General features: G+C 63.2%; 2 protein-coding genes and 1 long non-coding RNA gene across 3 annotated transcripts; all 3 read right to left on the bottom strand.

Moving 5' to 3' along the window:
• Window positions 1-351: 351 nt before the first annotated feature.
• On the bottom strand, window positions 352-5517 carry SAMD4B (sterile alpha motif domain containing 4B). Its single transcript, XM_075738632.1, is given in 14 exon segments — window positions 352-533; window positions 691-774; window positions 1133-1241; window positions 1604-1799; window positions 2001-2119; window positions 2219-2304; window positions 2387-2537; window positions 2539-2628; window positions 3021-3107; window positions 3199-3308; window positions 3416-3570; window positions 3606-3702; window positions 4129-4590; window positions 5183-5517. Coding segments are annotated over 14 exon segments (1971 nt in total). The 5' UTR covers window positions 5379-5517; the 3' UTR covers window positions 352-504.
• Window positions 5518-9475: 3958 nt separating this feature from the next.
• Window positions 9476-9825, bottom strand: LOC142599039 (uncharacterized). The gene is made up of 2 exons (XR_012832789.1): window positions 9795-9825; window positions 9476-9753 (listed from the first exon to the last, which is right to left on the bottom strand). It is a non-coding gene; the product is annotated as an uncharacterized LOC142599039 (long non-coding RNA).
• A 26-nt stretch (window positions 9826-9851) lies between these two features.
• Window positions 9852-15127, bottom strand: SHKBP1 (SH3KBP1 binding protein 1). The gene is made up of 17 exons (XM_075738575.1): window positions 15039-15127; window positions 14350-14403; window positions 14188-14233; window positions 13960-14092; window positions 13796-13876; window positions 13520-13690; window positions 13351-13435; window positions 13064-13254; window positions 12848-12963; window positions 12677-12764; window positions 12470-12586; window positions 12191-12361; window positions 11930-12085; window positions 11744-11840; window positions 11481-11659; window positions 11301-11400; window positions 9852-11203 (listed from the first exon to the last, which is right to left on the bottom strand). The coding sequence occupies exons 1-17, from the start codon at window positions 15089-15091 to the stop codon at window positions 10816-10818; spliced, it is 2226 nt and encodes a 741-aa protein (XP_075594690.1). The 5' UTR covers window positions 15092-15127; the 3' UTR covers window positions 9852-10815.
• Window positions 15128-15156: the final 29 nt, after the last annotated feature.

Here is a 15156-nt window from a genome sequence, read left to right as displayed (position 1 = left end):
GGGGGGGTCAACATGTACCTAAATTTGGGGTTCCCCCCCCCTCCCCTCCCCGGGGGGTCAAAACCCCCCCAAAATAATATTAATAATAATAATATAAGAAGAAAAAAAAAAACCCAAAAAAAAAAAAAAAACGAAACCAAAGAAGGGATTTGGGGATTATTAAAAATGGTGAAAACGCAATGAACCCCCCCCAAAAAAACCCCAACAAGCAAAAGGGAGGGACCAGGAGAGCCCCGCCCCCCACTCGCAGCCCCTGTAGTGTCAACGCAGCCCCCCCCGCCCCCCCACTGGAGCCCCCTCCCCCCCCGGCCTGGGGGTGGGGGGTTGGGGGGAGGAGTATGATATCCCCCCTCCCCCCCCGTTTATTTTAGGGTCCCCCCCCGGGGGGGGGTGTGTGTGTGGGGTGGGGGGGGCACTGAGGGTGACTGGTCATGGTGCCCCCCCCGGGGGGGGTGTGTGTGTTAAGGGGGCGACCCCCCCTTTTCCAGGGAGGGGGCGGCGCCATCAGATGGTGGAGGTCTTGTCTGTGCCATCTGCGGGGGGGGGCGGGGGGGGTGTCAGGGGGGTGTCGGGGGGGCTGGGTCCCCTCACCCCCTCCTGTGTCCCCCCTCACCCCCACCGTGTCCCTTCATGTCCCCCCCCAAGCCCCCATCCCGTCCCTCCCTGTGCCCCCCCCGTGCCCCCCCTCACCACCCAGCGCGTGCTCCGTCATGCTCAGGCACAGCGACTCCAGCGTGGGGTTGATCTCCAGGTCCGTGCCGGGGAGGGGGCACTCTGGGGGAGGCGCAGACACAACACACGAGGGTGAGGGGGGGGCCCCGGGCCTCCTGCCCCCCTCCCAGACCCCCCCAAAACCCTCCTGGGGGGCACCAGGCCTCCTGCCACCCCCAAACACCCAGAACCCCCCCAAACCCTCCTCCCCCCCCCCCCCCCCCCCCCACTTCCCTGAACCTCCCCCAACATCCTCACCCCCCCAACAAGGACCCAAGGACCCCCCCAAGCAGGACCCAAAACACCCCACCCCTGGTGGGGCCAGGAAAACACAGCCCCCCCCCCCCCCATCTGTGTGTGTGTCCCCAGTTTTACTCCCGCCCCCCGCACCCCCCCAGTTTTGGGCCCCCCCCAGCCATACCCTGGGGGAAGGCGAGCAGGGCCTGGGGCGAGGTGTGGACGGGCAGCGAGTGGGTGCGCTGCACCGCGCTGCGGCTCCCCGGGGCCCCCCCGGCGCCGAACCACAGGCTCTGCAGAGGGGGGACGCACATGGAAGGGAGGGTTAGTGGGGGGGGACCCCAATACATGGGCGCTGGTGGCCAGGAGGGCCCCCCCAAGAATGAAGGCCAGGGGTTGGGGCGCCTGTTTCTCCCCATCATGGGGTGAAGGCCCCCACCCGAACACCCCAAGTTCATCCAGCCCCCCCAACTCCTCAGGGACCCCCCCCACCCCCCCAGCATCTCCCCCTCACCCCTAACCCCCCCCAAATCCCCAAGAACCCCCCTAAATTTGCCCCCCCAAATCCTCACGTGCCCCCCCACCCCCAAATCCCCAAGGACCCCCGCATTTGCTCCCCACCCCCCCAAATTTGTGTCCCCCCTGAAGGACCCACCTGGCGTCCCTGGGTGCCGAGGGGAGGGCCGGCGAGGGGGGGCCGGGGGGTGGGAGCCCCCCCAGTGGGTCCCAGCAGCCCCAGGCGGGTGGGGGGCAGCGCGCGGGGGGGCAACGCGAAGGGACGCTGCCCCCGCCGCCCCCCCGCCCCCCCCACAGAGCCAGCTATGGGGAGCGAGTTGGAGCCGAAGGCCCAGCTGCGGGGAGGGGGGCACAAAACACAGGGGGCAGTCAGGGTGATGCCCCCCCCCAGGGGAAACTGAGGCACCCCGAGTCGGGGGGGGGGGGGAATGGGGCAGCCAGGGGGGAAATTGGGGCATGGGGGGGGCTGGGGGGCCGAGAACCCCCCCCCAAAATGAGGGGGGGGTCAAATGGGGCAAATACAAATGCCCACCTACCCCTTGGGGGGCCGATAGCCGGGGCCGTCGAGCGGCACCTTCTTGGGGAAGGCGCGGAGCAGCTTGAGGACCTGCTGCTTCCAGGAGAGGAGCCTCTTCTTCTGCGTCTCTGTGAACGCCTTGGGGGGGGACGGGGACACCGGGGAGGGTCAGGGCGGGGCGGGGCATGGCCCTGCGGACCCCCCCGGACCCCCCCCCCACCTCAGGTCCTGTCCTACCTCGTGGCTCAGGCACTTCTCGAGGAGCTGGAGGTAACTGGTGATGTTCTCCTCGTCCGGCCGCGACACCAGCAGCTGGGTGCACACTGAAGTGGGGGGTCCTGAGCACCCCAATCCCCCCCCGCCCCGAACACCCTAGGGACCCCCCCACGGTGATAAGGGTCTCACCTTTGCCCATGACACGGGTGAACTGGCCCGGGATGTCCCCGTCGGGCACAGGGGCTGCGGGGGCTTCGGCGTCGGCGGGCGGGTGGGGGGCGAAGGCGTCAGCGGCCCCTGGGGGGGTCCCTTCGGGGGGGCCATTAGAGGGGGGGGCGGCCGGGGGGGGGCCGGAAGGCTTTGATGGGGGTCACCATGATCTGCTGGAGCTCCTGCAGCGCCGTCCACAGGTTGCCCCCCTCTAGGATGTCCTGGCGGGGGGGGGGGGGATGACAAATAGGGACATGGCGGGGGTGATCAGGGGCTGTACCCCCCCCCAGCACTGGGGACATGGGGGGACACAAGGGACACCCTGGGGACACAGCGGGGGGACACACACATGCCAGGGACCCCCCTGGGGACACACACACGCCAGGGACACACGGCGGAATCAGGGCCACCCAGTGCCCCCCCCAGGGATGCAAGTGCCACCCTGTGCCCCCCCCAGGACCTGAGTGCCCCCGGTGCCCCCTGCCCAGGACCCGAGTGCCACCCTGTGTGTCCCGTCCCCAGGACCCAAGTGCCCCCCCCGTACCCCCCCAGGACCCAAGTGCCCCCCAGTGCCCCCCCCAGGACCCAAGAGCCCCCCCCCAGGCACCCCCACCTTCTCCAGCGCCCTGAGCACGCTCTGCCGCTCCCGCAGCTTCTGGATGCTGAGGGCGATCTTGTGCCGCGCGCCCTTGGTGACGTTCTGCGGGGGGGGACACACACACAACAAGGGGGGGTGGGTGACGCGTCCCCTCATCCAGGGGACGCGGCGGGGGGGACGGACAGGCGCAGACCTGCGACTCGAGGTGATGCTCCGTCAGCGTCATCATCTCCTCGTACGTCATTTGGGAGAAGAGCGCCGCGTACTTGTGCAGCCGCAGGCTCTTCAGCCACGACGGGACGTCTTTTTTTTGGGGGGGGGGGGAAGGGGTGACACGAAGTGGGGGGGTGACCCTGAGGCGCCGGGTCCCCGCGGCCCCCCCCGCCCCCCGTGGGTGCCCCGTCACCCACCTTTCATCCCGCTGCCGTCCTCCTGGAAGGTGTTGCGCCCGCCGGCCGGCTCCTCGGTCTGCTCGCTGCCAGAGGAAGCCACGCTGCTCTGGGGGGAGAGGGGCGCGTGGTCCCCGAAAGAAGGGGGGGGGACGCGGGGCGGCGGGGGGGGAGGGGGCACCACGACAACGGGGGGGGGGGGGTTCTTCCCCCCCCCCCCGCCCACTCGGTGCCCCCTCCCTGGGGACTGCCGGGCGCCAGCGAGAGGGAACGCTTCAGAGGGCTGGGGTGCAGCTGGCAGGGCAGAGCTGTGGGGAGGGGGGGTCAGAGGGGGCTGGGGGACCCCCCTGAATCCTCCACACCCCCCAGAGCCCCTCCTCGGCCCCTCCAAATCCCTCCTCAGGCCCCCCCCCAACCCTCAACACACACCCCAGGCCCCTCCCAGCCCCTCCTCTGTCCCCCCTGACCCCCCCAAGATCCCTTCTCTGTCCCCTCTGTCCCCCCAACCGCCCCAAGATTACTCCTCTGTCCCCTGTGTCCCCCAACCCCACCCCCAGCCACCCCCAACCCACTCCTCTGTTCCCCCCTCTGACCCCCCCCAGGCCCCTTCCCATCCCCTGTGTCCCCCAATACCCTCCTCTGTCCCCCCGTCCCCTCCCCAGCCCCCTGTCCCCCCCAGTCCCCTCCTCTGTCCCCCCTGTCCCCCCCCAGTCCCCTCCTCTGTCCCAGCTCACCCGCTCCCCCCAGGCTGTTGCCGCCGGTGGGGGGGTGGAAAGGCGGGTGCCCGTTCTCCCGGGGAGCTGCCTCGGGCCAGCTCGGCCCCAGCTCAGTGGCCGTGTGTTCGGGCCACTCGTGGGGGGGAGGCGGTGGCCGGCGAGAAGCATCGGGCCGGGAGAGTCGGGCTGGCGCCGGCGGGGGACCACCGGTAGCCAAACGTTCTTCTAAGTGGCCCAACCACAGAGCCAGGGCGCTACGATCGTCCAGGGTGGTGGCGGGGTGGATGAGGGCGTAGGAGAGGAGCTGGCGGCTCTCCTCCACGCACCGGTTGCTCTCGATGGCGTACGCCAAAATTTTCTGCAGCCGTTTCATGTACTCAGCTTTGGCGGCAGCGTTGCCCGGCTGCAAAAGCGGGAGGTGGGCGAGGAGAAGGGCTACCGCCGCTTCCGCCGGCTCCTGCGGCCACTGGCTGATGGCAGCTGTTTGGGGGGGGGAAAAGGGGGTGAGGGGGGTGGTGGCAGAATGATGTCATGTCAGGATGGGTACAGGGAGATTTGGGGGGCAATGGAGATAAGTTATTGCTGCCTGGGTTGCAAATGGGGGGGGTAAAGTTTGGGGTAAAATCCCCCAGTTTTTCCCAAGGAGACCCATGAGCCCCCCAAATTGTCCAGGAAGGGACAGGGAGACCCCCCTGCCAGGCACCCAGGGAGGTTTTGGGATCCCCAGAAAGCTCCTGCGGGGCACCCGGGACCATGTGGGGAGCCCCTGGGAGTGGTGAGAGCCCTTGGGGGCTCTGCAAAGCAAGAACAGGGACCCAGGGGTCCCCCCAGTGCCCACTCATCCACCCAAGGAGCGCCGGGGGTCCCCAGGGAGCCTAGCCATGCACCCAGGGAGCCCTGGGGGTCCCCCCAGAGCCCACCCATCCACCCAAGGGGTCCCCCCAGAGCCTATCCATCTACCCAGAGGGTTCTGGGGTTCCCCAGGGAGCCCACCTGTCCACTCAGAGCCTGGCCACCCACCCAGAGAACACCAGGGGTGCCCCCAGAAGACCCCCCCCCCGCCACAACTCACCGGCGCTGTTGGCCTCGGCCTCGAGGAGGTGGATATCGGTGCAGTCGGCCAGCGAGTGCTCGAGGCAGAGCTGGAGGAATCGGGCCTGGGTGCGGGTGACGCGTTTCAGCAGCGAGAGCAGGGCCACCGTCTGCTCGCACTCGTTCCAGCCCTTGAACCACCCCGCCACGATCCCCACCTGATCCCGGAACATCATGGCGGTGCCGGGGGGATACGATACGGCGGGGAGGGGGAGACGCGGAACCGGCCGTACCCCCCTCCCCTCACATGGCGGCGATGCGGTGGCTGCGGTGGGGGCCCCCCCGGGCCAGGGTGGGCATGGGGGGGGGCGTGAGGCCCCGACAGCTCCGGCCAGGCCCCCCGGTTGCGTTCCCGCAGGAGAGCCTCTGAGATCCCTGCGGAGAGACGGGGGGGGGGCGGGACAGGGGGTGTCAGGGCCGCGGACCCCACCCATGCAACCGGGAGCACCCCACCGCGCCGGTTCAGGCCTGCCAGGCCAACCCGGGTGGGTGCCCCCCCTCCGGGACCCAGAGAAACGCGGGATCCCCCCGGGTCGCCTTCCCGGTACCCGACGCCCTGGAAAAGGGGAACGGGGAAGCGACCGGGGGAGCTCCCGAAGGGACCGTGGGACACCGAGAGACCGTGGGACGCGGAACGGGGCGGGCCCGGGCGCAGAGCGGGGAGGGGGGGGCCCGGACCCCTTCGCCGCCCTCCCGCCGGGCCCAGCGGGCAGAACCGGGAGCGGGGCGCTCCCAGCGCCGTCAGGGAGAACGAAGGGGCCAAGGCGGGGGGCGGGGGCCGGGCCCGGTACCGGGAGGGGGGGGGGGGCGGTCAGTCAGGGCCCTGCCGGGGAGGCCGCGCCGGGGGCGGCCCAGGCCCAGCGGCCGGGAGAACGGACCGGGACCTCGGGGCTGCGGGTTGAGGTGGGGCTGGAGGCCGGGGCGGGCCCGAGGGCCTCGACTGGGGCCGGGCGCTGCGGTGGGGGCCGGGCGCTGCGGCCTGGCCCGGGGCCGCCCCTCACTCACCGCCGCCGCACTCGGTAGGCGCCGTCGCCGCCGCGCAACGTCAGCGCGCACGGCACGCACGGTGCGTCACCGCGGCACCGCGCATGCGCCCGCCCTTCCGCCCCGCCCCTTCCGCTATACGCAAAACTTCAGCCAATGAGATGGCAGCCAGGTAGGATCGCCTCTTCCGGCGGAGGATCGCCCGCCTCGCTATTGGACCGCGGTGCTGCCAATGGGAGCAAAGGAGGGGCGGGGAGTTGGGGGGGGGAGGTGACTCGTCGCGTGGAGGAGGCAAGTGCCGCAGCGCGGCCCCGCCCCTTTGCGCCGGCCCCGCCCCCTCCCTCCTGCCACGTCCCTCACGAGGCCACGCCCCCTCATCGGGGCCACGCCCCCCTCTGGTCACGCCCCTTTCCCTGCGCACCGAATGGTTTGGGTCGGAAGGTGAGAGCACCCGGGGGGGGGGTCCGGCCTAAAACCTCCCTCAGCGGCCCTTAAACAGCTCCTGGACAAGCTCAAACGGAAAATGGAAACCTGCAGAGGGTGGGAAAAAGGGCAGGTGGGTTGAAAGGAATACAGAGAAACAGTCCGGGCAGCCAGGGATCAGGTTAGGAAAGGCAAAGCCCTGATAGAATTAAGTCTGGCCACAGATCAAGGACAACAAGAAAAGTTTGTACAGGTACGTCAGTGATAAAAGGAAAATGCAGGAAAGCGTGGGTCCTCTCCGGAATGAAACGGGAGACCTGGTTACCCAGGATATGGAGAAGGCTGAGGTACTCGGAGACTTCTTTGCCTTGGTCTTCACCGGTAAGTGCTCGAGCCACACTGCCTGGGTCACAGAAGGCAAAGGCAGGGACTGGGAGAATGAAGAGCCACCCGCCGTAGGAGAAGATCAGGCTCGAGAATACCTAAGGAACCCGAAGGTGCACAAGTCATAGAATCATGGAATGGTTTGGGTTGGAAGGGACCTCAAAGTCTGTGGGACCTGATGAGACGCATCCGCATGTCCTGAGGGAACTGGTTGATGAAGTGGCCAAGCCGCTCTCCATCCTATTTGAGAAGTTGCGGTGGTCGGGTGAAGTTCCTGCTGACTGGAGAAGGGGGGACATAACCCCCATTTTTAAAAAGGGAAAAAAGGAAGAGCCAGGGACCGCCAGGCCAGTCAGTCTCACCTCTGTGCCCGGCGAGATCATGGAGCAGATCCTCCTGGAGACTATGCTCAGGCATATGGAAAATAAAGTTGTGATTGGTGACAGCAACGTGGCTTCACTACCTACAGAAAAAGCTGGAGAGGTACTGTGTATTAGGGAGCGTAGTGACAGGACAAGAAGGAATGGCTTTAAATTAAAACCAAAGAGGTTTAGGTTAGATATTGGGAACAAATTCTTCCCTGTGAGGGTGCTGAGGCCCTGGCACAGGTTGCCCAGAGAAGCTGTGGCTGCCCCTGGCTCCCTGGCAGTGTTCCAGGCCAGGCTGGATGGGGCTTTGGGCAACCTGGGCTAGTGGAGGGGGTCCCTGCCGGTGGAGAGCAGGGAGCACTGGCCCTACCGCGCATGCGCGGCGCACCGCTGTACTACTGCTATTCATTCATCAGCCGGCAGCAGTGAGCACTGGCCCTACCGCGCATGCGCCGGTCGCCCGCTGTAGTACCGCTAATTCACTAGTCGGCAGCAATGAGTGCAAGCCCTACTACGCATGCGCAGCCCCCCCGGCAGTAGTACTACTATTCATTCATCAGTCGGCAGCGGTGCGCACGAGCCCCACCGCGCATGCGCAGTGCCCCACCGGCAGCACCGGCTTTGCTCGGCGTGCGGCGGCAGCGCTCCGCCTTTTGCCAGACCGGAGGGCAAAAGCGTCGTCCCCCCCCCTCCAAGGGAACCCAAATCGCCTCGGGATGCATCGGGACAAGGAGCTGGAGGGGTCCTGCGGGCAGCCAGAGTGCCAAGAGAAGGCTTGAGGCCACGGTGAGGGGCTTGGGAGGGGAGCTGAGGAGAGGACAGGGGAGCAGGGACAGGACAGCGGCATCTGAGGAGCTGTAGAGAGGGGAAAAAAGGGAAAAAAGTAATCTGAGGCACAGGCAAGGCCTCAGGAGGCAAGGTCATGGGAGCATTGGGGTCCCAAGGGGGAGCAGGGAGATGGAAGGAGGGTGCAGGGTGCTCCCAGGCCTTGCAGGGGATGGAGGGACAGACAGCGGGGTGGGGAGAGCAAGGAGCCAAACCAACAATATTTGGCTACTCTGCATCATCTGGCTCTGGTTTCCAACTTGTGTGAAGCCTCTGCGCCTAAAAACCAGACCAGACAAATTAAAATTTGCCCAGAAAAGTTAACACTACTGTGACTCTGAGACAAAAAAATGTTGGCTTAGGGCTTGGTTTTTTCCTTTCTAGTTGCCAATCCATAGTTAAGTAGAAGCCAAGAGTATTGTTTCTCCAACACAGCATAAAGCCAAACACCGTACCCCTACAAAAACGTATTAAATCATTAAGCTGTATCTATCAGCTCCTCCCAGGTCGCTTTTCTATAAGCTGCCAGGAAATAAAGAGCAGCGGTCTCGGGTTTTTTACTGGTTCCGTTGTCGCTGCCGTGTGTGATTTGCTCTTGTTTCACAGCGCAGATTCCGCTCTGCTCGTTTGTGAGAGGCTGCTTTTTATTTGCTAAGGTTTTGGGGTTTTTTTTGGTTAGTGGGGTGATTTAAGGCTTCCGTTTTTTACATTTTTAGGGCTTTTTGAATTTTATACCTGCCTACTTTTTATCTTTCTTCTGGAACAAAAAAACCAAACCAAAACAAACCCCCCAAAATAGAGAAGTTTCAGTTGGATTGACGCAGTAATTGTCATTCCGATATCCGTATGAAATAGCTCGTGGAAATTACACGCGGTCGGGTAATTGATAGCACTGAGGGAAAAAATCCTGAAGCAACCTACAATTATTAATTAAGGGAAAGCAAAGTGCGACGAGTTGGGGTTTCTTTTTTTGCCAAAGGCCCTTCAAGAGCGAACTAGGAGTATTTTTGCGTTCTGCAGAAAAATCTGCATTAGGTAAGCCACAACGGTGAAAGCAGGGCAAGTTTTAAAGCGATAGGAAACAGTTAAACCTCAGTAACAGATTTATAAACCCAATTTCCATACATATGTGTGGAAGGGTCATTTGTTTCACTCTTTTGGTACCCTCCAAGCCGTTAGCGGCCACAAAAAAATGTTTAATTTCCATAAAAGTGTAGGAAAAAAAGACGCCGCCTTGTCGCGAATAACGTTGTTCTCATCCCTCTAATAAAAAAAAAAAAAAAAAGGTATTTTTAAAATGTTTTTTAATATTCTTTGGGAAATTGACCAGGTCTGTTTGTCCTCTGGTCAACTTCTGGAGCCAGACGTGGTGACCGGAACATACCGAGGGTTTAATTTCCTGATTTCTGTGAAATTCTTGTAGCAGACAGTGCAACGTGGGAACCGGGCATCTGCTGATCCCTGACCCCTAAACCTGACCCTAACAGTATCTGCTGACCCCTGACCTTGACCCTAACCCTAATGGCATTGTCTGATCCCTGACCCTAGCCAAACCCTAACTTTAAGCCTAACCCTAAGCCTGACCCTAAGCCTAACCCTAACCCTGACCATAGCCAAACCCTAAGCCTGACCCTGACTCTAACCCCTAACCTTGACCCCTAACCCCTAGCCAAACCCTAACCCTGACCCCTAACTCTAATCCTAACCCTAAACCCTGATTCTAACCCCCACCCCTAACGTGCACACACGTGTGAGGCCATGCACACACGTGTCAGTCTGCGTGCACACATCTGATGCTGTTTGCACACGTCAGGCTGCGCACACATACGTGTACAAGCATGTAAAGGCGCATGTGTGCAAGGCTGCTTGCGTGCGCGTGATGCTGCGTGCACGCGGGTCAGGCTGTGTGCACATGCGCGAGGCTGTGTGCATGAAACTGTGGGCAAGCGTGCAAAGCTGCACGCACGTGTGCGAGCCTGCACACGTGTGTGACGCCGCCTGCATGCGTATGAGCCCGTACATGCCTGTGCTGCTGCACGCCCACACCAGACACCACATGTCCGTGCTGTGCACATGCATGTGCCAGCCGTGGGTGTGCACACACGTGTGCATGTCCCCAGTGCACTGACACACGCCCGCCCCCCGTGAGGCTCTGCCCACATCCTGCCCCTGGCACCATGTCCAAGTGACCTGCTGGGGGGGGGGGCCTGAGCTATAGGGTCAGAGGGGGCTATAGGGCTGGAGGGTAGCTATAGGGGGTGCTGAGCTATAGGGCAGGGCTATATGGGGGGGCTATAGGGGGGCTGAGCTGTAAGGTCAGGCTATAGGGGTGCTGAGGGGGGCTATAGGGGGGTTGAGCTATAGGGTGGGGCTGAGCAATAGGGGGCATAGGCCACCACTGGGGGGAACCCCCCAAAAAACACAGGGCACAAAGCAGAGGGGAAAGGGAGTGTATGGAGGGGGAACCCCAAAACCCGCAGCGCTGGGGGTGCTTGGGCATTGGGGGGGCCCCCCCGTCCTCTGAGCCCCCCCAAAATCATCCCCAAGTCCATGGGGGGGCAAGGGGGGGGGGGGTCAGCACTGCCCCCCCAAAATGAAGGCACATGTGTGTGTGGGGGTCCTGCCCCCCTCAAAACGACGTCTCGTTGAGGCGAGATTTAGGGGTCACTAACGGGACGATGGGGAGAGCATCGGCGGTTGGGGGGGGCCCCGGGGGGGGAGGAGCTCTGGGGAGAGCGGAACTGGGGGGTCGACGTGGCGGGGTGGGTCGGAAAGTTTTGGGTTTCCCCCCAAAACGAGGAGTTTCGGGGTGATCGGGGGGGCCGAGACGCTGGGCCAGCTCCTGGCAACGTTCTACAAAGCTGCCCCCCCCTCGGGGACTCCCCGAAAAAGGGGGATCCCCCTCTGTCCCCCGATACCGGAGTGGGGGGGGGACACCCAGGGGTTCCCCGCGGAGTTTCGGCATGGGGGGGGAAGGGGTTGGCGTGTCCCCCCGGTTTGGTTCCTGCGACCGGAGGCTGTGGAGAAAAAAAGAGGGGGGGGCTGAGGTGTGTGTGGGAGAACCCCAAAAACCTGGGGAGGGGAAAAAAATGGGGGGACGTAGCACTCCCCTACCTGGTGTTGGGGGTCTGGGGGGGGGCAGGGGGGCCAGTTAACGCCAAATCGCACTGATCCAGTTGCCGTAACAGCTCCTCTTCAGTCAAACCGCCAGCTTCTGCAGGTCAAAGGGTGAGGATCTGGCTATTTTTTTGGGGGGGGCACCCCAAAATCATCTCCCCCCCACCCTCCACGTACCTGGGGGCTTCCCCAGCATCTCCATGGCGGTGGTGAGGTCCCACATCTGGACACTGCCGTTGGCGTGGCCGGTGAAGAGATAACGGCGCGGCCGGGAGCCGATCCGGCTGGAGCCTTCGCACTCGTGGACAGTGAAGGCGGTGATAGCGGCAGCATCCACCGAACGCACCTCGCAGATCCTAAAAGTGTTGGGGGGGGACACCATGACACCCCCTCAACACCCCAATTTTTCCTTCACCGGCGGTAAATCCAGTAGAGCTCACCTTTTGCCGGTGGAAGAAAGCCGGACGAAGACCTGGCACGCATCTGGCACTACTCTTTGGATGAAGACCTGCTGCTCATCCCGCTCGCCGAAGGGTCCTGCCAGCAAAAAACACCAAAACCCCCCCACCACAGCTCAGCGCCAGTCCCGCGTTCCATTTCCTCGCCAGAACCGGCGGGTTTTTTACCGATATCGGTGCCAGCGCCACAGCCGGCGGGACCGTCGAGATCATCCAGGGAAAGGATTTTGAAGGAAGCCAACGGCGTCGAGCCGGGTTGGGTAGAAATCATCCCGCGGAAACGAGTCACCGTCCAGGTCCGGACGTGGTTGTTGTCGGCGCAAACTGGGAAGACAGAACGGGGATGAGAGGCGAATGCCAGTGATTTCATCGGGTGGCATTTTTAATTTTTTGGGGGTTTTTTTTTGTTTCCCCGAGCCTGGTGCTCACCAGAGATGAGGTGTTTTTCCGAAAGCATGATTTTGGTGACAGGGCTGCGGTGGACGGTGAAGGTTTGGAAGAGTTGAGGACCCGAGCCCACCGTTTCGGGGTGCTGCACGATGACCCGCACCACGCCGGAGCTGGTGCCATAAGCGATTTCGATCCAGTTCCCACTGTCACCTGGAGATGCGCGCACCCCCCAAAAAAAAAAAAAAAAAAAAAAATCTCCCTCAAACACTTCCCAGTTCATCCCAGTAGCAAACCACTGGGGCGAGGGGGAGCTCTTACTGGTTTTGGGGGTGAGGTAGACGCTGAGGGCAGTGACGGCGTCTTCGGTGGGGTCGCGGTAGAGCTCCGTCACCAGCAGATCATTGTCCTTCATGCGCAGGGGGAACTTCTGAACGTCTGGGGGGTGGACACGGACAGAGGGACGGTGATGGCGGTGTTGGCATTGCCACCGGCCGGGGCGGGTACAGCGGCAGCATCGGCGCTCACCCACATAGTAGATGGAGCCATTGTTGCAACCGAGGAGGAGGAAGGTGCCGGCAGCATCGTAGCTGTTGATGGGGACAACGTCCTGGATCTGCGGGGAGGGACGGGAAGGGAGTTTGGGGGTTTTTCAGGATAATTTGGGGAAAATTCGGACACAGTAACAACCGCGCTCACCTGCCAGTGCTTGGTAACGGCATTCCAGACGCCAATTTTGCCGGTGTGGCTGGTGGCGATGAGTTGGTTCCCAACGAAGAAGAGGGCTTCCACCGGTACTCCCAGGTGGAAGACGCCTGGGTGAGGAGAAGACATCCAGGAAAAAGCCACGGAGGGTCGGATCCTGCCACAAACCTCCGGGATCCATTTGGCGAGGACGGAAGGGATTTCCCTCACCGATCTCGCTGCCGTTGCCATCGGCTTGCAGGGCCCAGAGGATGATCTCGTTGCAGGACGCAACCGCCACCATCTTGTCGTGGTCGCCCAAAGCTCCGCCGAGGACTTTGGCGTTGAGGGCCACTCGTTCGATCACCCAGTCCAACCGCGGGCTGGAGAAGACTTGTTGCCACCCCGATGTCTCCTTCATCCTGGCGACAAGCAGGAAAAAGAACCAGAAATGGGGCGTGGGGGGGTTTGGGGACACCGGCAGCACAAAACAGGGATCCCCAGTTCTCCCAGTTTACCTATAGCAGACGAGGAACTGGGCGTAAACCACTGCGATCCAGTTGTGATGCCCGCAGACAATCCGTACTGCTCCCGGTTCACTCGCTAAGCGAAAAACTCAGCCGGTAAAAACTTGTGCCACGACAGTAAACCAGGAAAAAACAACTTCCCGGTTGTAACTGTACTTACTGGTGCTGGGGGCTCGCTCTTCCAACAAGCGCCCCAGTAAACCAGCGTTACCCAAATTGGGGGGCATGGTGTTACTGCGTCGCACCGGGGCCCTGTCGGTCGTCATTGGCAAACGAGTGGCGATCTGTGGCCCCGCCACACTGTGCCGGTTGCGGCGTTTGGCCGGTAAGACTGTCGGGGGGGGTGGGGGGTGGGGAATAGATATCAGAAATTTTTTGGGGGGGGTTAGGGGGTGATTTTGCCCCGTGCCATGTCAAAGAGGGGGTTCGGCTTTACCTGGGGGGGGCAGGTAGCCGTTGAAGAGGACGCTGCCGCAAGATGAACGGTCCAATTCCTCCCGTAGCTGCAAGCGGCGAACTGGGAGGGGGAAGCAAAAACAGAGGCATGAACCCCAAAATTGGGAATATTTAGGGGACACCCCCCCCTCCCCGAGTCGTCACCTAGGGGGGTGATGCCATAAAATTGGGCTTCATGGAGGAGGAGAGAGATGCTGACGCCGCGGGGGTCGAGTTCTTTCGTGCGGAGGAAGTTGAGGATGGGGGCGAAGACGGTGGGGTCCCGGTCGATGAAGATCTTTTTTTTTGGGGGGGGAGGGAAAGAGATATTTTGGGACATCCCTCAGAAAAAGGGAATCCCCCCCACCTCGGGGCGTGGAAGGGAAGACTCACGGCTCCAGTCTCATCCTTCAAGGTGGAGATTCGGCCGCTCAGGAGGCTGGAGGGGGGGGAAAACGGGGGGGGGGGGGGGGGTGTTAAGTGCTGGGGGGGGCTAGTGTGGGCACCCCCCCTTCTTTTCCCTAGGCAGGGGGCTCTGCGTGTCCCCCCCGTCACCTGGAGAAGAAAGAGTCCGAGATCCAGGTCAGCGTCTGGCGGGATGTGCTGAACCTGTTGGGGGGCGGGGGGGTATCAGAGCGGGGCTGGGAGATCTGGGGGGGGGGGCGAAAATCCCAGAGGGGAGGGAGAAAAACCGGGGGGAGGTGTGCAGAAAAACCTTGGGGGGGACACAAAGACCCTGGGGGGGCCCCAAAACACCTCGGGGGCGGGTGTCAGAAAGACCCTGGGGGGGATAAAAATCCTGGGGAGGGGCAAAGATTTTTTTGGGGGAGTGGAAGGACATTGAGGGGCCCCTCATAAAACTGGGGAGGGGGGGCAGAAAGACCCTGGGGGGGGACACTGTCTGGGGGAGGGAGATAAAGATTCTGGAGGCCCCCCCAAAAAAACTCGGTGGGAGCATAAAGAGGCTGGGGGGGGGCAGGAACCCCCGGGGGGTGCCGGGGAGACCCAAGGAACCGGGGGGGGGGAAGCCAAGGCGGATCCTGAGGGTTTGGGGGGGTTCCGAGGGGACGGGGGGGGGCAGGAGACACGGGGGGGGACCCCAAGGTGCCGGGGGGGGGCAGGAGGAGAATGGGGAGGACCCGGAAGGATGAGGGGGGGAACCAGGGGAGGGGGCTGGAGGGGTCCGGGGGGGGGCCCCGCGGTTCGGGGGGGGTCCGGGGGATCCGGGGTCCGGGCCCACGCGCCTCTTGCCGCCCACGTTGAGCTGTACGACCTCCGCGCCGCCCGGCGCCGCCATAGCCGCCCCCCCTCCTCCCCGGCCGCCCGGCGCTGCCGCTTCCGCCCGGTGACCCCGCCCCATTA

This window comes from Balearica regulorum, chromosome 34 (genome assembly GCF_011004875.1).
Source record: "Balearica regulorum gibbericeps isolate bBalReg1 chromosome 34, bBalReg1.pri, whole genome shotgun sequence".
NCBI lineage: Eukaryota > Metazoa > Chordata > Aves > Gruiformes > Gruidae > Balearica > Balearica regulorum.
This window is presented reverse-complemented; position numbering and strand designations above follow the sequence as displayed.